General features: G+C 39.0%; 1 protein-coding gene across 1 annotated transcript in view; it reads left to right on the top strand.

Moving 5' to 3' along the window:
- The window catches only part of slc9a9 (solute carrier family 9 member A9), a 373122-nt gene that overhangs the window by 190878 nt on the left and 162420 nt on the right, over positions 1 to 19824 (top strand). Inside the window, exons 10-11 of the mRNA XM_008106200.3 lie at positions 12295 to 12408; positions 16274 to 16385. Coding sequence (XP_008104407.1) covers positions 12295 to 12408; positions 16274 to 16385 — 226 coding nt within the window. The remainder of the gene's footprint in view (positions 1 to 12294; positions 12409 to 16273; positions 16386 to 19824) is intronic.

Raw genomic sequence — 19824 nt, 5'->3', positions numbered from 1 at the left:
CCAAGATCAGATAAGATCTGGTGTATTTAGGCCTAACCTGTATAATGTGCTGATAGAATAACTGAAATAAAATAGAGTAGCACAATACAAACACAACAGACATTCTAGTTGTAACCCATTTCCTATAAAGTTTTCATCAGATGCTAGCCTGCATGACACTTTTGGGGCCAAGCTGTCTAAAAGAACATGCATAAATACAAGCATAAAAATAAGCCTACATACAAGCTTCAAAGTATTAAACTGTCCAACTATTTTGAGGTAAGAATCCATGACACCTTTACTTTTTAATTTCCCCTTTACATTAGCATCTTAAATAAAGCCTAGCTTTATTTCCCATAAAATACTTGGTGATATTTTATCCAGAAACTAATCCTGCACCATGTTTTCAGAAGCATATCAAATCTTAAGGCTTTTGTAAAGTATTACACTTTGCACTTGAATGATTCTTTTATATAAAACACAATCATCTTCCAGCATCAGAATATTAATGAGTAATTGAATTGTAGAATTAACTTCGAGGCTACAGTATCTTTTTCACATCACTAAGGAGTACAATATATTGTGACCATAAAGTGCAAAGAAAATCATTTAGCCACGTTTTAATTATTAGCTGTTTATCAACAAAGGATACATCAGTTAATCATTACTGCTGCTGCACAACATGCATTCATTTTAGTGATTATTGCTTTATTATCCTACCTGTGTTTTTGCAGTAAAACAGGATAGAAGCAGTCCTTCTGTGTATCAAGTTGTGTTGTTGTCAGTACTGTATTTGTAAGTGATTGTGAACAGTTCTGTGCTGTCAGTAATGGCTTGCGGATTTGCATTGTGTAGATATTTGCTTCTTGGGGACTTTAGAAATAAGGGGCACATCTAAATAGGCCCAACGAGTTGGTTCAAGGGTGAATGGACCCCATGGCAACCACATGATGCAACAAGTTCATTCACTTGACCTTGTCACACATTCAAAAAGTCACAGGATACTCTAGAGCTTCACTGCATTGTGGACCAGTAGAAACAGTTGTGCTGTTTCCTATTTGAGAACTGGCTGTGGTTATTTACACTGCCATCCTCTTTTGCCTGGACTCAGGGAGCCTGTGGATAGTGGATATACCTATTTGCTTCCTTGTTTTAGGTTTTGCAGTACCCACCATGCACAAAAATGGAGTTGATCACCGCTTGGCACTTGGAGTGATGATAGCTAGAGCAACAAGGCAATCAGGGAAGGGAGGAGCAAAAGAAGAAGGGAGAAATTCATCCTCTTCCCCTCCCCTCCAGTCACTTTGGGCCTCTTCAGACGGGGCAAATTTAGCATCCTAGGATGCTTTTACCCTGTCTTGGGAACAGAGCTCCATGCTGGCCATCACAGGGCAAAGTGTAACTTCAACCAGAGAACCACACCCAACCAGGATATAAGCATTGTCTGACAAATATGCCACAACTGAAAGGGAAGATGCTGTTCATTGTCAGCTAGTGGACTAGTTGCTCTAAATAGTGAGAAGCAATACAAAAGCTTTCAGGTCCTATGTGATTTTTTTTCTCATGGCTATATTAATCATTCAGTTATTTCAACAGACATTGTACTGTTTGGCAGCTTACACTGTAAATACTAAGCACTTACATTTCTGAAGAGTGTATGACATTATCGCAGCTCATCCAGAGGTTGTGAGAAAAGGAGCAGATGCTTCTACCTGATGCTGCCATTTGTGTGCAGGAGGAAGGAGATGGGGAAGCTGTGGCAGAAGATGGAAGGAAGCAGCTTTAGAACTGCCTGCAACAAGGCAGGTGGTAGTGACCTCCATGGCCCTGTTAACAGGTGAGGGTGAGGACGTGGCACAATTTGATGCCTATCAGCACCACCTCCCATGGACCAAAATGCAGCTTGGGCATGATGATCATGCAATGCCATCCTAAACTGCCTCTGTGATGGGACACCAGCCTGACAGCCCAGTTATTCCAAAACTAGTTTAGCAGCATTTGGGCATAGGCTTAGTTTCCCACCCTCCCTGCACACTCACCCCCCCCCCCCAATCAGTGCTTTCTGTTCTGTACTATCTGATTCATTCATGGAGCAAAGGAGCTTCAGAGATGTAAGCCCACTCTCCTCTTCAGAAGCTTATTTGATTCCTGAATGACAAAGAATCAGGAAAAGTACATAGTGGGCAGCACCAGTAAGGGGTGATTTCCTGTCATTTTGGAGTGGAATGGGGGTGCTGGAGAGCAATAAGTGGCTACCATTTCAGCTGTGGATATGCCATTCTGTATCTTGCATTAATCCAAGATCTTGCTGCAGAATTCAGGCCTTTCCCTGTGTGTGTGTGTGTGTTTTTTTTAACTTAGGGTCAAGATGCATTAAGTGGCTTCAATTGCATTAGCCTGTGTGTGTTGTATAGACGAACCAGGCTAATGAAATTGCTGCACTGCCTTATAAGGAAGTGTAAGGAAGGTCAAGAGAAGGGGTTGTTCAGGTCAAGACAGGCCTTGTGAATGTGCAGGAATAATCTGTAGCAAGTTCTAGGCTCCCAGAACTACCAAGCATTCCATTTATGTCCAGGATTTCTCCCAGCAGAAGATCCAATGCAATGCACACCATTTTAAAAAACACAATCGAATCTAAAAAAAAAAAATCTTAATACAAAGGTTAAAACAAATTCAGTCCAATTCAATTCAAATTAAAAATACAGAAGTTAAAAACAGTATTAAAAATAACATCAAAAGTTGCTTTGAACATAATAAAATGAAAAGAAGAGATGGATCTTCAGTTGTATCTCAAATTCTGATAGCTTATTTGGCTGTCGGATATCTTACGGAAGGTCATTCCACAAACTAATGTGAAGACATGTATCACCATAGCTATATCTGACATCTCAAGGGGTGCATCTACACTGTAGAATTAGTATTGTCTGACACCATTTCAATTGCCAATGGTCAATACCATGGAATCCTGGAAGTTGTAATTTTACAAGGTCTTTAATCTTCTCTGCAAAATAGTGCTGGTGTATCAACAAACTACAAATCCCATTATCCAGTTGCATTGAGCCATGACAATTAAAGTGGTGTCAAACTGCATTCATTCTACAGCGTAGATCCACCCAAGGTTAAAATACTAAAGGTGTAATAATACCTTGTGATGAGAGACTCCTTAACATGTGCTCTTCAAACACAGAGAAGAGAGATTTGCAGGCCACATAATGGACAACAAACTCAGCCTAACTAATATGGGAAGAAAGAAGATGTAGCTAAGACCAACAAACAAAATTACATGGATACATGTCATGCCTAAACTCCTAGAGACACACACAGACGAGAAACATTTGGGTATTGACATGCTGATGTTGTTACCTCTGACAAACATAGTCTAATATTTGGGTTTAATATTCTAAAGCCATCTAAATAAAGATCTTACCAGGGACCCCAAATTTGGGAAGCAATGAAAGTCATTTCTGAACTTGCAGCAAGAATTTATTTTGTAGAGCAGAGATTTTCCTCTCAGCAAATTGCAGGTGAATAAATTGTTTTCTGTCTCCTTAGAAAAGGAATTGATTGCCAGAGGTTAGTGCAATGATGGTAAGTCACAAGAGAATGCCATGTGAGGGTACTGGCAAGGGAACAAGACTGATTTTTCTCTTGGCTTTTAAAACATGAGCAGCAACCTGTTACATTAATCCTAACATCAGTGCAAAAATGAAAGGTAAATATATTAATTTTGAGAGATTTAAGGGACGATTGATTTACATCAAAAATATTATTTCTTTCCAGTGAGCAAAGGAAAAGCAATTAAGTCTTAAAGCATATCCAGTTTCTATTGTCAGTTGTTTGGCATAATTATATTGAAATTTTCTTTAAATTATGCCTTCCTTTTTGCTGAAAGCAATTTTTCTTAACTTGCAGGTGTCAAATAAGCACGTTTTGCATCCCCACATGAATCATAGTGGGTTTACATATGACTCAGGGCAGGGTTGATTCATACTACTGAGTACAAAGCAGAAAGATATTTCCATCAATGTGTACTCAGCTTGCCTGCAACAAATAAGTTGTAAGAAAATTGTATTGAAGTGTGTCACTACTGACTGCATCTGGATTATTTGTGGGATAATACATAGGGGCAAGCTTGTGTTATGTTGGAGCATTCATGCCACAATTTCCCATGTGTTTATTGGCTGCAGGGAACCAACTGGACATGCTGAGCAATGTGCTGCCTCTGGATCAATACACCTTAAACTTAATTTCTCCACATTAGGAACAGAACACAAAGGACACATCAGAAATTTCCATGCACCAGTCAACTTAGGTTTAAACAGTGTTGAGGAAACCCAAATCTGTTTCTATCTTCCCTGGCTTTTTATCACTGGCATAAAGCAAGAACTGAATCACGATACAGGATTTCCCAGTCTCACTCTCTTCTCCCTGTGGAGTATGAATACATCTCTTTTAAAACTGATGTCTTCCCCCTGGAATGTGGCCGTGATGCATCACTGCTTCATCTCATCCCTATGAATCAGGGAAACTTAGCTCATAAGCCAACACCAACATGAGAAAGAACTTCCATTATCAAAGCAATGTTTCTAGCTGAACAGAAAAGCTTTGTAGCCCTACCTTTTGGCAGGCCCGAATAGTAGGCAGTAGAGGAAGCCAGAAAACAGAGGTTATTTTGCGGATCCAAGTCACCATCCAGAAAGAACACACTTGAATAATACACCAGAGCCAGGAAGGGACGGTAGACTCACAGTTAACTGGAACTCAAGCAATCAGGACTCTTGAGCAATGAGCAATGAAATAAGTGATGAAATAATACTTTAAATTAAAATTAAATCATTTTTAGCAGAAATGTAATTTTAAGCTAAGTTTGTTTTAATTTGCTTTTACTTACTGTATTTCAAAATTAATATCAAGTCAATACAGTAGAGTAGTATAGTATGGGGTATAGTATTAGTTAAGGCTATTTTTAATAGTATCAAGTGACCAGAAACTACATTTATCCGGCGTCTGCATGGATGCCAGTTAACTGAGAGTCTGTTGTATTTGTTACTCAGCAACATGTCTGGTCAAATAAGAACCACTTCATGAGTCTTCCTGTTTGTAATTCTCTTTTGAGTAACAGGCCAGTTCAGAGCCCAATAATCCTCACCTGCTCTAGAATCAATTGAGAGTGTAAATCAACTGAGAGTAGAGTTGTGCACAAGTCAATAATTGACAGCTCTGATTCCAGTAGTTTCTGACATGAGTCAAACAAAGCATAAGAAGAATGTGAGGAATTGTACATCTCAAGTTCAGCAAGTTCTTCAATTTCCTCTTCAGACCATTTTCTGTCCCTGTTGTTTTTTCCATGTTTCCTAATCTGTATATATTTTGTGTGCATTTTGTATCGGTTGATGAAAGTGTGCTTGTGTGCATATTATAGTAGTTATACACAGTTTTCTTTGCATATTTTTCAAATATGTCCATGATATCAAACACATTTTCCTTCTGTCAAGATTATTATTAATTGCCATCAAGAGCCTCAGTCTACCACCCTGCTCAAACTTGTATCATCCTTAAATAAATATACCTGTAAAATAGTATACCATTTTTCAGCTTTGCCAAGCACTATCACTTGTTCCAATGGGTTATGTCATCTCATGCATCCAGAGAGCTTCTCACTCCAGAAGCAACTCCGGTTGCTCCTGACACAGGAAAAAAAAAAAACATCCAGTGGATATACTCAGTTTAGTTATCTTTGCTTCTAGTAAAAGTTCAGATTTGATTTGTTTTATGACCCAGGTATCTCTAGAACTCCAGCCTGTATTTCAGGTGAATTGATTTTCCCTCCCTCAGTTTTCTTCACTTAGCATTGGAAATAATATGGCTTGGATGATTTTGATGCTGGAATTCAATGAGAAATCTTTATTCTTGTGTTGTGCTGTGTTTGATCATTGGACTAGAATGGTGCAAACAATCCAAAATCCAAAATTATCTATGTACCTGTGTACTGTTTGTTCCTGTGTAACCTTCTATCCCATTTCATGGCATAGTGGTAAAAAGATCTAGAGTTTCCTGAACTAACCTCTAGGCTCCTAGCTTTAACACCTGCCACTTTATCTGTCTGTTTCCCCCTCCCCAAGGTCCATAAGGTTGTGCATAGCATGGCACTAAATAACAGAAACCATGCCCTATTTACTTGAATCTAATGCTCACCTTTGTTGGCTAAATTACCTTGCCAAATTTAGGGTGCACATTAGATGTGCATCATAGTGCTGAGCTAAAGCAGAAGGGCAAGCTGCTTCATGAGCACCTGGAGCTCCTCTTTGAGATACCTCCTCTCTAATTTAATGGCCAGATTATGGGGTTTGTAGTTTGGTGAGGCATCAGCATTTTTTGACAGAGAAGGCTAAAGATCTTGGAAAAACTACAGCTCCCATGATTCCATACCATTGAACCAAAGCAATTAAAGTATACTAATTCTGCAACATAGGTGCACCCCATGGTTTCTCTTCCATTGCTAGAAGCTTTGGTGTCCTAACCCTTTTGTTTCTTAATGAAGGAATTCTAAATAGGCAGCAAATTACAAAGAGGTTTTGGCCGTTTTTTGTGCATTACATTCAGCAACAAATACTTTTTTGGTTTCGGGGTTTTGAAAATAGAGGTGCACATTAGATTCAATGGCACATTGGACTTGAGTAAATACAGTATTCCTTCCCTTTTTTATTTCTTATTTCTATATTTATCTTCCTTGGGACTCCCTCCAAGAAACTAGAAACATAGTCTTTTGTGGCAGGTGGCTGTTCCCAAAACAGCTCAAACTTTAAAATTGTCACCCCATATGAAGCAAAAATAAACCAGGAGCTTATCTTCTTATATGCATGATTCCTCTACTCTAAGCGGCTTAACCTAAGAATGAAGAATGTAACACTACTGTGCTGTCAGCATTCATTATTCCTGCTCTTTTGTGATTGTTAAATCTCTAATTGAAATAGAAAAAATGAGTAAAGCAGTTAACATGTGATAATAATGTTTGAAAAGCCAACAATAATGGATACATTTTCAATTGACTTGCAGTTTAATTTAAAAGTCAGAAGAAGAAGTTTCTTCATTATTGATTTATCAATACTCTCAGCTACATGAAACACTTTTCATAACTGTGTTCTAATTAAGCAGCACCGCTCAAATGTCATCAACTTTGTTCTCATTTTTTAACAGGGACTATATATGAGTTATGAATAACTCTCACCTTTATAAATCTTTTACACTATCGAGTCAACATCATTTACAAGACATGTTTTTCTGCAGTTCTAGAAGTTCAGTCCTGACATCATACAGAATGTGTTGCTCTCAGATGCCGTTCTCAAAAACCACAGTAGCCTCTGTCTCATGGAATCCAACATAAATCTACACAGCTTCAATATGTCAGCAGATATGACAATCTGTGGCTCATATCTTTCCTTTTTGCCAAGAGGTACAATAATAATTTGATAAGAAAGTACCTCATGTTCACCTAACCAATATGGTTGTTGTGTTCATGTTCACACTGCAAATGCATGAGAAAAGGTGGTAGTGGATGAATGTGAAGAAGACATCAATTTTAATACTTTAGGGTGTTATTAAGCTTGTTTATAGACTGACTGATTTATCTTTTTATTAATGCCACAGAAAGTTATCTAATAAATTCACACAGGGCAGTAGATTAATTTTCTGTCTTTTAATCTATGTATTAATCCATTTGCTTTAAAATTCAATTTCATATTGCCATGACCTCAATTTAGATCTCTGTCTGAGATTTTAAGAGAAAATATGAGATACGCTTCAAAGTAATTAACAAAAACCCATGCTCCTGGCTAGAAATAAAGATACTTTTAAATACCACATATCTGCTGTTTTGTATAGTGAGAGAAGCGTTTAGAAGGACAGCAGAGGAAGAAACTGCCATTCTTGGAATCAGAATTTTGGCAGCAGGTTTTCCAATTTCCACCTCAAACCATATCCTGCACCTGTTGTCCTTTCCATGTTACCTAATCTTTATATATTCTTGCATGCATTTTATGTATCCAAAGAGCTGCCTTGAATTCTTTGCAGGGAGAAAGGCAAGGATATAAATGAAAGGAATGAAAGAATGTGTTAGAGGTTAGAAATCTGATACCACATAAAAGAGATATAAAGCAGGAACATCTGGGAGCGTTGTTTTCCCTCACTCACAAACTGGAGATTCCCCAGATGCTCTCTTGCTTATTCTCCCTTTTTAATCAAACCTTGGGTGAATAACATTGGTCAGTAAATCTGGTTCTAGTGTGGTGCAAAAATGTTCCAGGCTGGCCCCAGAGGGGTACACATACCCTCCCAATCCTAGTGCGGTGGTAGGTTGTAGTCCACACTGTTCAACTGGGCCGCAACCACATTAACCCTGCTGAATGGTTACATTACCTTCCATATCACTGTCTTTACTTCCAGCTGGGAAGAGTTTCAAGCAAATTCTGGAGTATCACCCAACTTTGCCTAAAGTGAGACAAAGCCAGTTATACAAAGGGATAAATTTTGCTGGCAATACCATTTCCTCTTTAGTTTTGCAATGGAGTCCACCAGCTCTCACCCCATGATGTACAGCTACTTCTGGCAGGGCTCCATCGCAAAACTAAAGAGGAACCAGCGTATGCCGCCATGGCAGCAACATAGGAAGCTTCCCGTGTTACATTGGGATCAATGGGGGGAAGCCAGGCAGTGGACACTTCCCTCATAGGATAATGAAGGGGGAAGCCGGGCAATTTGGGGTGTGGGGCAATGGATTCCTCCCCCCCCCCCCCCGCCCTGCCGGGCACTGTTGGATTTGCCATGATGCCTGGTGATTCCGGTGGTACAGATGAGAACCTAAGGCAGTTACGACAATACTCACCAGAAGTGGTGGAACATCATTAAGACAGTCAGAAGCAACTCAGCGTGAATCTAGGTTTGCATAACTATGTCAACAAACCCCTCCAGGATATGTTGTCATCCAGGAAGAGGCAACAAATGCATTAGGCTATTTCAAGTTGGATCTGGCAAATTTATTTAGAGTTATAAGAGTCATCATCCAATCTCAAATATGGTGAAGGTTTGGTTTGCCTACATCTGCCTAGAGTAAGAGTAAGACGGGCCATGTGGCAAGTACATGTAAAATAGCCACCTCTCCTCTGAAGAGGTAGGGTCCAGTAGGTAGGACTATGCTGATTCTATGTTATCACACCTGTGTTTTCATTTGCTATCTACACTGGGAAACTGTGGTTGATGCTACCAAGTAGTAGCTCTGTTTATAACATCTGACTATATGAATTAGCAAATCTACTATCTATGTCAAAGAACTGATTTTATGACTTATCCAGATGCAGAGCTATAATCACATTAAACTTATCTCTTTATTCCAAGGTACAAGGGTATACTGGAGGAAGAAAAGACAACTGGCATTAAAATGTAGAGAGTCATTCCATGTCACTTGGCCACTTAGTAATGAAAGCACTGTGGCCAACAGAGTTGCAAAATCAACAAAGGCTTCTGTTTAAGTGAGATCCAAAACATGCTTAATTCTGCCTTATAGCAAGTTTTTCATATTCCATTATCCTCTAAAATTGAGAGGTGCTTGAATCATCATACTCAGTGGTAATATAAGCATGTATAATAGCTAACCCTATAGTCCGACTAAACTTGAGCCAAAAGCATACTATAGAACAGAGCTTTCCAAACTGTGTGTTGCAATATGTTACTATGTCAGCTGCAGTGTGTAGGTGTGTTGAGCAAATGTAACAGGAAATGACAAAAATCTTGGAAATGTATATCATTCTCTTATAAATCATATATTTTAAAAAATATAATTGAAAGGTTTTCATAAGATATGTTATGTCTCCATACATTTCGTTACTACAATATCTATATGAGTCCATATCTCTTATTAGAAATTCATTTAACCTCTAGTTTGCTAGTAAAATTGAATTACTGTGTCATGAAATGTCTAAAAGTATGTCACCAACATGAAATGTTTGGAAATCTCTGCCATGGAGTAATACAGGAAGAGATAGAGCGGCCCACAAATGTGTCTCTACATTTGCCAGTGCTGTAATATGTGCTTGGGCTGAAAAAAACAACATAGAATTGCACAGGAGGACCTAGAGAGACCCAAAAAACTTCCATAGGGAATTTTTGGGGAGCATGGGTAAGTGAAACTGGATATTGAGTTTGTGGATATACTGTGTATATTTTTTTTCCTGATTAATCTTCATGCTGGAATCAAAACAGAGTATGTGCTAACTGTAGAAGATGATTTATTACTTCCTCTGTCATTAGGTTTAACCATGAGTTTGAATCCTATGTAAAGATTTGTGTAAATTTCCTTTCAGAAAACCTTTTACTCTTCCTCAGATTATGTAGCATTGCATCTATAGAAAGAGAATTATACAGGATATCACGTGTGACATGATTCATTATTCCATTTTGGAAATCGTGCAGCATATGTTTTCTCTCCAGCTATCAGAGTAACCACAGCCACTCATCAGAGCTTAGAAGTAATATGTTACAAGTAACATAATTAGCATTACTTATCCTAAAATATCTTTGGGGGTAGTGGGGACATAATAAAGTTATATTTCGCAGAATTGTAACAAGTTGTAGTAATAATAACAATAACAACAATAATAATATTTATTTATATCCCACCTTTCTCTCCATGCAGACTCAAGGAGGCTAACATCTATCCCCACTAAACAGTTTTAAAAGAGCAATACAAAAGTTTAAAAATAACCATGTGGTAAAAATAGAATTAAAATACAGCAAATATATTAAAAGGGCCTTTAAAACTCATATTCCCCCACCAATCCCACCCACCCTCCCCAAAGCCTCCCCTTACCCTTCCCCAAAAGCCTGTTGACAGAGGAAGGTCTTGACCTGCTTGAGGAAGACCAGCAGGGATGGGACCATTCTGGTTTCTCTTGGGAGGGAGTTCCATTTACTAGGCTGGGAGCAGCCTAGTAAATACTACTTTCTATTAACTTTATAAAGTTACTCTTCATGATCTTTGAAATCCTTTCTAAAGGCATTTGGCAAGGATTTTTTTGCCAGTTTAAAGCCATCCTATTGGTTTTTTAAAGTTTTTTTTAATAAATAGCAATGAAAAATAACAAAAAGTAATAGACAATACAGCAAGAAATACAGTGTAGCACTTTTTCAACACTGTAACATTATAAGAGCAATGAACTACTTTTTTCAAACTGTAAAAGTAAATTTCCAAGCATTGTCACTGATGAAATGAACCCATGTATGAAAACATGCTTCAAAGCATTGGTAAGAGCATTATACAAAGAGTGGCCAATTTTCTCTTGAAATGTCTTCAGAATTTCTTACATGCTTATATTATAGGCTATAAATGGGATAATGATGTTTTAACAGTGGTGTTTTATTATGCTTATTTTGCTTTTACTTTATTTTTCATGCTATGGTAATTCTTCTCACTGCATTATGTCATTAATTTTTTTAGAACTAAAATAAACTCTGTAACATAAAATGGTTTGTCTTAGGCAACTTGGTAGCCAAACTCTTTACATTAAATTCTACTAGTGTCAGTGGTATTGTATTCTACATACAATAGTTAGTGTTGTTATAGGCCTTGGTGTTAACTCCAGATTATGGCAATTTTATCATATAGTTTACATGGGAATACTGATCTGAGATGAGATTTTGCCACTGTCTTCTTCTAGGCTGAAAGAGAGTGATGTGGCAAATGCCATCCAGTGGGATTTCAAAGATAAATGGGACTTTGAACTCAGTGCCCTAATCTAGCATTCAAACGGCCACACCATGCTGGATTACCATTTTGTAAATGCATTTAGAAAACCAGAGATTATCATGACTGGCTGCTATTGCTTTCTATGAGCAGAGCTAAGCCAACATTTTCTTCATTATTGCAGTGTTTCAGTGGTTTTCTAAAAATAGGCTAACGTGCAAGTTCTGTGTAAGGTGTAGTTGCTACAATATATAAACATACACAAATAGAATAGAATTCCAAACTAAAAAGGGACACTTGATATATGATAAAGTACAGAATTAGAGCTATACTTATTCATTGCCCCATCCTCAACCTACACAGGTTACCAGTTTTTAAAATATTTCTTTACCTTGAGATTTGTGCTTGCAACCTTGAGAAGTAAGGATATAATGGGTTTAAAAGTTGAAACACTACAAGTTTTGTAGATCATGTTGTGATTGTTTATTTTCCTCAAAATGATACTCCTTGTTGAACATATAATGGCTACTCACTAACCTCAAACCTGAGTGGTAATGGGTTTTGTTTATCTCTCGTTTCAGTTGTTCGAGTTCATGAACTTTTTGGCTGAGAATGTTATTTTCTGTTACATGGGATTAGCGCTGTTCACTTTTCAAAACCACATCTTCAACGCACTATTTATATTTGGAGCATTTGTATCCTTTCTTTAAGTAGCAGCAAATATTGTATAGAAAACATATATTATAAGACTTAAAGTAGTTGTTTATCTCTCTCTCTGTGTGTGTGTGTGTGTGTGTGTGTGTGTGTGTGTGTGTGTGTACACAGATATATATAGATATAGACATGTGTGTGTGTGCGTGTGTGTAATACAGGTATCAAAAATGGTTGAAAAACAGGTTTCTGGAATGCCATGAGGAAGATTCTAAATGGGTTAAATGTTTTGTATCAGGATTTCTCTGGATGCATCTACACTTTAGAATTAATGCAGTTTGACAGTACTTTAAACTGCCCATGGCTCAGTACTATGGAATCATGGGAGGTATAGTTTTGCTAAAACCTAAGCCTCTCCATCAAAGAGTGCTGAAATCTCACAAAAATGCAGCTCCCATGATTTCCTAGCATTGATCCATAGTAGTTAAAGTGTGTCACGCTGTTTTAATTCCATTGTGTGTAACTGCACTCTCTTTAGCACTGGTAGAGAGATGTGGGGATCTCTGTTCTAGACATAGAATCATAGAGTTGGAAGAAACCTCGTGGTCCATCCATTCCAACCCCCTGCCAAGAAGCAGGAAAATCACATTCAAGGCACATGTCCCTTACAATCTTGATAAGGGGCGGCTCAAGCGGTAAGCAAAGTACGCATTTGCAGAAGGCACAATCCACTAGGGGGCGGAGTTGAGGCACATCCAGGCGCCCAGACTCCAGCAGCAAAAAGAGGGAGGAAGCTTCCCTCCTCGCCAAAGCCCCGAACCTCTTCCTCGCAGTGAGCTTTAGGGACTTTGGGGCTTTAGGGAGCGAAACGCCGCTTCGTGGCTCCTGGCGAGGAAGGGGTTTGGGGCTTTGGGGAGCGAAACACCACTTCGCTGCTCCTGGCCAAAGCCCCAAACCCCTTCCTCGCAGCGAGGAAGGGGTTTGGGGCTTTGGGGAGTGAAATGCGGCTTCACTTTCCTGGCCAAAGCCCCAAACACCTTCCTCACAACAAGGAAGAGGTTTGGGGCTTTGGGGAGCAAAATGCCACTTCACTGCTCCTGACCAAAGCCCTAAACCCCTTCCTCACAGCGAGGAACAGCTTTAGGGCTTTGGGGAGCAAAATACCACTTCCCTCCTCCTGGCCAAAGCCCCAAATCCCTTTCTAGCAGCAAGGAACGGCTTTGGGGCTTTGGGGAGCGAAACGCCACTTCCCTCCTCTTGGCCAAAGCCCCAAACCCCTTCCTCGCAGCGAGGAAGGAGGCTGGGGGCTGGACGAGGAGAGAAGCAGCGAGTGACTGGTTTGGGGGCAGGAGGGACACCAGAAACACTGCTTGCTTACACTTGGAAATTACCTAGGGCTGGCTCTGATCTTGATTTTCCTTTATTGAAAGGGCAAGCCTACAGTAAAATGTGATGAAATTCAACTTGCAGTGCTCTGTAAAATCTGAAACCATGATAGGGTAGCTTTCTTCATCATGATAAACAATGCAAGTATCTTCAGTGGCATCAGATGCCTTGGGAACAAGCCAGTCTATTGTAGTGATGCAAATCTTCACTTATTTTGTACACAGAGCAACCAGTACAATTTTCTTCCCATTGTGAGAAAGGCTTTCACACAAAAAAAACCCAGCATTTTTATGCAAGAAAATATTGTGCTGAAAGTTATTTTGCATTATTTTCTGTGCAGTACATATTGTTTGTTGCACAAAAAGCATGTGCAAATCTTATCAAGAATAATTCACAAACTGTAAAATTTCTCCTCAATCCAGGTTTCTCCTTATCAGGGTTTCCCAACACTCAGAAAAAAATTTCCAAACATTTTTCAAATACTTTTGAAGTATACGTTCCATCTCTAGTCGATAACATTTTCCAATGTGTGTTTTGGAACAACTGCATGTTGCTACTGAACCGGGAAGAACATATAACTATCTGCAGCCATCAATGAAAAAACAAATGGCACAAGTAAACAGTGTATGTTTCCCAGGAGTACCAAATATATTTTTCTGCCAGAGGTGAGACAGGCAATGACACACACAGCTCCAAGGTCCATAGTACCCAGAGCCAAATATAATTTGGTACATGAGGCAGAAAATTGTATAAACACATCTTACCTTCCCTGGTAGTACAAGAGGAATAAATTTAATTAAGGGACATTTGCTGCCCTTTCAAGAAACCCCAAATCTACTGCTAGAGGCAACTGCCTCACTCCACCTAATGCAAAGCAAAAGTACAGCTTTCTAGTTGTGGGATTTTGACTCCCATCAGGCCCAGTTAGATGGGAGTCAAAAACCATCTACTGAAGTACAGAAATGATCAGAAAAAATGTAAGATTCGTTTGGCAGATTTTGTTCTCGACAAACCAATGCTGGCTTCTACTGAACACGACATTGCCATCAAGATACTTGTAGAAAGATTCCTATATAAAATCCATTTTAATATTTTTCTTGGTATTGAGGTCAGGTTGATTGCCCTGTAGTTTTCTGGCTCTTGTCTTTTGCCTTTTTTTTTTTAAAGCATGGGACTATATTTGCAAGTACCTCACTTGTTTCTCAATATTCAATACTCTGAGGGCTCTTCTATACTATGCTAAAACCCAAGAGGAAGTGGGTTAAAATAGCCGGCATGTCAAGTTCCTCTGTTCCATAATTGTGAATTCTAGCATTAAGTGGTCACTTCCCCCTTAAGAATCAACTACTTTGATTCCAGTGACTAACTCCTCCCTCTTGGCCTGGATCAAATCCAGGATAGTTGATCCCCTTGTTCCTTCTTCTATCTTTTGAAATAGGGATTTATTCACAAGGCGCAACAGGAATTTGTTGGACAGCCTATGCTTACCAGAGTTAATGACTCAGCAGTTATCAGAGTAATTGAAACCCTCCATAATTACTAACTCTTGCATCTTTGAGATTTCTGAAACATGTTTCTGAAAAGCCTTTGTCTGGCTCCCTTTATACATCTATCACCCATCATCTTACATAAAAACACACATTTATGTATTGGTGAATCTGGCTATCCATATACATATGCACATTCAATGGTGAGTGTCCACACCAGCTCATTAACTCAACAATATAGCAATGTTGCTATGGGATTATTGTCATGCATTTCTCAAAGTCCCACAGTGATCACACTTCCAAAGGCTGCCCAAGATAGCTCTCTGTTCACATCCACAGTGTGAAAAAGGCTTTTAGAGTGATAAAGAATAGCCTGATGAGGTCTGAAGGAAACTTGTTACCAGCAGGGTATTTGTGTACAGTTAAGAGGTGCATTTTTTCTTTTACCTTTCCTATTTCTTTTTCTGTATTTTCTTTTTTCAGGGTCTAAAGTGTCCTTATTTTTTCTAAACAACTTTGGCACTGGATGTGCAGGGCGATAATGAGAACATCAGCACAATTTTCTGAGCCATACAAAAATAATAGAAAGGGTGGGGAGGAAGGACACCAAAGTGGAGAACATTAGATGGAGACAACATGAATTGTGAGGAAATGAAGCAGTAATCATGTTTCAAAGTACATTTATTTTTCCAGAATTATTGTTGGAGGAAATAATACTGTTGGATGGCTGAACAATTTCTATCGAGATTTTTTCCCCAGAGAGATTGAGTATGGGAGCTTTTGTCCTTGATAAAGATGGCACATGAATTCAAAATAGCCAGAATGGAGATGGGCAGGGAGAGATGTTCAAGAGAGAACAAAATGAACCCCAAGAAAAGATGTTGCTTGAAATAAACAATGAAAATACTCATTTTGTTTCTGCCCCTGAGCCTCATAAATGGGTGATTCCTCTGTGTCCTTGAACTCATCTGCTAGACACATTTGGGTATCTTGTTTCCCTCGTTGTTTTCCTCAACATTCATGTCCTATGATGCAGGTTGCAATATTCATCGCAAGAGCCTGTAACATATATCCAATTTCTTTGATTCTCAACTTGGGTCGAAAACAAAAGATTCCCAGGAATTTTCAACATATGATGATGTTCTCGGGTAAGTGGATTGCTTCTGCTACCATGTCCCTACTTAAAAGGAAAACATAAGGTAGAACATAACTGTTTTTCATAGACAGAGGAAGGAAAAGATATTTTACAAGGCAATGACAAGAGAGCTGCTCTGTGATCCACAACATTCATTGGAGAGATTTAGTATCATTTGAGAAAGAGCTGCCTCTGTCCTCTGGTGATGTGCAGTAATGATTTTAATCATTTTAATTACCATGGTACAGCCTGCCCATTACAGAAGTTTATGAAGTGGACTTGAAAGCAGCAGCTCAGCTGGGGAAATGACACTAACACAGCATAATCATGTTGCAAGCTGGCTGCCTCATTTCTTCCCCACTGGGAGCAGGCTCGCTCTTTTTGGAGTGTATCCCTCTCATTTTAGAATCTCAAGTCTACACATGCTTTCTCCTGTTTAAGAGGGTTTCTGGGTAATGACAGTCTTCAGATGGTGTGGAGGCAAGCATGACATCTCCCCTTCATTGCACAGATAATATGCAATATGAATGCATCTATTATGTGACTGCCTTTTTATTTATTTTGTCACTTTCAGGAGAAAAAAGATGGTGGGTGTTTATATGGGCCTGTGTGTGGTCACGTTTTCTTTTGAAATTTCATTTGTATGTTCTCCCTTGAGAAATTAACCCAACTCCTATCTTATCTCAGTATCAAACAGAGACATTTCTTTCCTACCAGCCTTTAAAAAAAGATTTTAATTTGGTGTCTGTCTGGTTTATGTGGCTTGCTGTAGAAATACTGTCTTCCATTTTTATCAGTGCAATTGTTGTGGCCTTACACTCTAGTTCTTTGAAAGTTATTTTTACTACAATAGCTATACAATCGCCAGAATCCCCAACCAGTGCCCTCAGGGAGTTCCTAAAAAGAGCAGGACATGGGAAAAGCATTTGCCAGGCACCCCTATTTGCAAGCATGTTTCTGGTTCCAAGTCTCATGAAAACTGTCTCCACTCTGCTGCATTAAATCCAACAGCTAAATGAGCTGTCAAAATTTAAAACACAACTAAAGGCAGGACTTCTGGCAGGCCTACCCAGTCAATTCTGATCTTTGCACCATTTGTTTTAATATATGTATTTTATTATATGTATTTTATGGTGATGTGTTTTAGCTTGGTTGTCCCCCATCTTGAGCTAAAAGTAGGGGCAGGTAACAAATAAAATCTATTATTATGGTAATCGTTATTTTTAACCTAAATCCACACTGCATTATTTGTTTCTTAATTTTTATATTTTATGTTTTAACTGTGACCAAAGTATGGGATTGTTAGCCACCCATGAGGAGAAAGACGGGGTATAAATAAAGTTAATAATAATAATATTACAATGAAGATTGACAAAGGACCTCGTCCCATGCAGTTTGGGCTCTGTTCCATGCACATCGGAAACGGAATCCCACAAAGGCCACCTCATGATGTATGGGCACTTTCAGTAGGACTCCATAAGACTCCGTTTCCAATGTGCATGGAAACAGAGCCCAGAATATATTTTAAGGAGTCAAGTACTACCCAATTCCAAATGGCAAAATACAGGGAAAGATGAGGAAAGAACATGGGATGGCTAACCATCCCAGAAGATGGATCTCACTTTTCCCTACCCCAGATTTTCAACTATAGTACATTTTCAGTTAACCAGCACTCATCGAGATTGAAAGGTGCCGGTTAAATTTAACTTCTAACTAATACTATACTCTATACTATAAAAAGATAAAGGTTTTCCCCTGACATTAAGTCTAGTCATATCTGACTCTGGAGGTTATTGTTCTTCTCCATTTCTAAACTGAAGAGCCAGCATTGTCCATAGACACCTCCAAGGTCATGTGGCCAGCATGACTGCATGGAGTGCCGTTATCTTCCCACCTATTGATCTACTCACATTTGCACTCAGCACTTTAAATTCTGTGACACCATAAACTCTGTGTTGACTTGATATTAATATTGAAATACAGTAATTTAAAGCAAATAAAGACAAACTTAGCTTTTGGGGTACTGTTCCATCATCCTGCTTTCAGTTACAGTTCAGGGAGGGAGGCAGCCACTAGAAAAAAAGGAAAGGGGGGGGGGGGAAAGGCACCACTCTATCACCTCCAAATCAAGATAGAAGGGAGGGCTTTTTAAAGCAAGCCCAGAGTAGGATATCACCAGGTTGATCCCTCTTCCTTTCCTGGGAAATGGGAAGCCTCCTTAAAATGCCTTGGAAAACTGCCTGTTGTAGGGTTAGAGCATGCACGCCTGCAGCTCCTGTCTCCTCTAGAGTAGAAAGAGCTTTAATGAAGCATTAAACCCAGAAAGCGTGGTATCTTAACGTTGATGCTTTTAATCCAGGTCTTAATGAAGGCTATAAGGACAAACACAATGCCTAAAAAGATAGGAAGGGGGGCCTGTGGGAAATCCCCCCCCCTTTGCCACCAATGGGCTGGATAGAAAACAAATCTTTCAGCTTCCCAGATCAAAAATGAATTTCTGTCCTCCCAAATTTGGGAGACTCTCAAAAAATGGATCAGGACCCCCACAGAAATCCAGGACATCGAAACAGATCGCGGTTTACCCATATTGCACAAGCCTAAGTGACAGTAAAGCAGTTAGCAGTTCACTTTCTCTACCAAGTGGAACAGCAAGCATAACACCACCATAACACCACCACAGTTATGTCCTATCAATAATCCAATATAAGTTCAAGGATTCTTGTTAGTGTCCCAGTTGCCTTTCCAATGGAAATGAGCAAAGCACGAGGCAATAATTCCTGTTATCTATGGTTACTTCTCAGACATACCACAAGGATTCCTCTTCATCATAGCCTCCAGGAAGATGACAATGAGAAAAAGCCTTCACAGGCAAGAATTTTCCATCCCTGCTCTGGTGATGGATATATCTGCTATGGTATTTAATTATTTTCAAAATGCCATGGTATTAATTCGTCTAAACTAGGGATCCAAGTTCCAACTAGGGTAGACTAACTACATCAACACGAAGTTATGTCAGCATATATGTAAATTCCATAAATTATATTCTAAGTGAAACTAAAGGACCTTTCATGTTATAGAATTATAGTTCTATTATTCCACTGTAACTGCCATGGCTTCATCCTATGGAATCCTGGGATTTGCAGTTTGGGAAGGCTGATTAGAACTCTCAGGATAAGAATTCTAAATGTCTCACCTGAACCACAAATCCCAGAATTCTATGGGATGGAGCGAAAGTGAAATGATAGTGCTATAATTGTGTAGTGTGATAGGGCCCAAAAAATCAGATTTAGGCCTTTGGCATTGTTATTGTAATAGGCTGATACAGCTACTCTCTTGGAAGCTATATTTTCTTCCTGACGACAGACTGGTTGGTTTCATTTTTCTTGTTGTCCAAAGAGAATCTAGTGATTTTCAGGTCAAAGAACATCAAATATGTATGAGGCACATACAAA

Source organism: Anolis carolinensis, chromosome 3 (assembly GCF_035594765.1).
Source record: "Anolis carolinensis isolate JA03-04 chromosome 3, rAnoCar3.1.pri, whole genome shotgun sequence".
Lineage (NCBI taxonomy): Eukaryota > Metazoa > Chordata > Lepidosauria > Squamata > Dactyloidae > Anolis > Anolis carolinensis.
The sequence above is the reverse complement of the archived record's forward strand: the minus strand, read 5'-3'. Positions and strand labels throughout refer to the sequence as shown.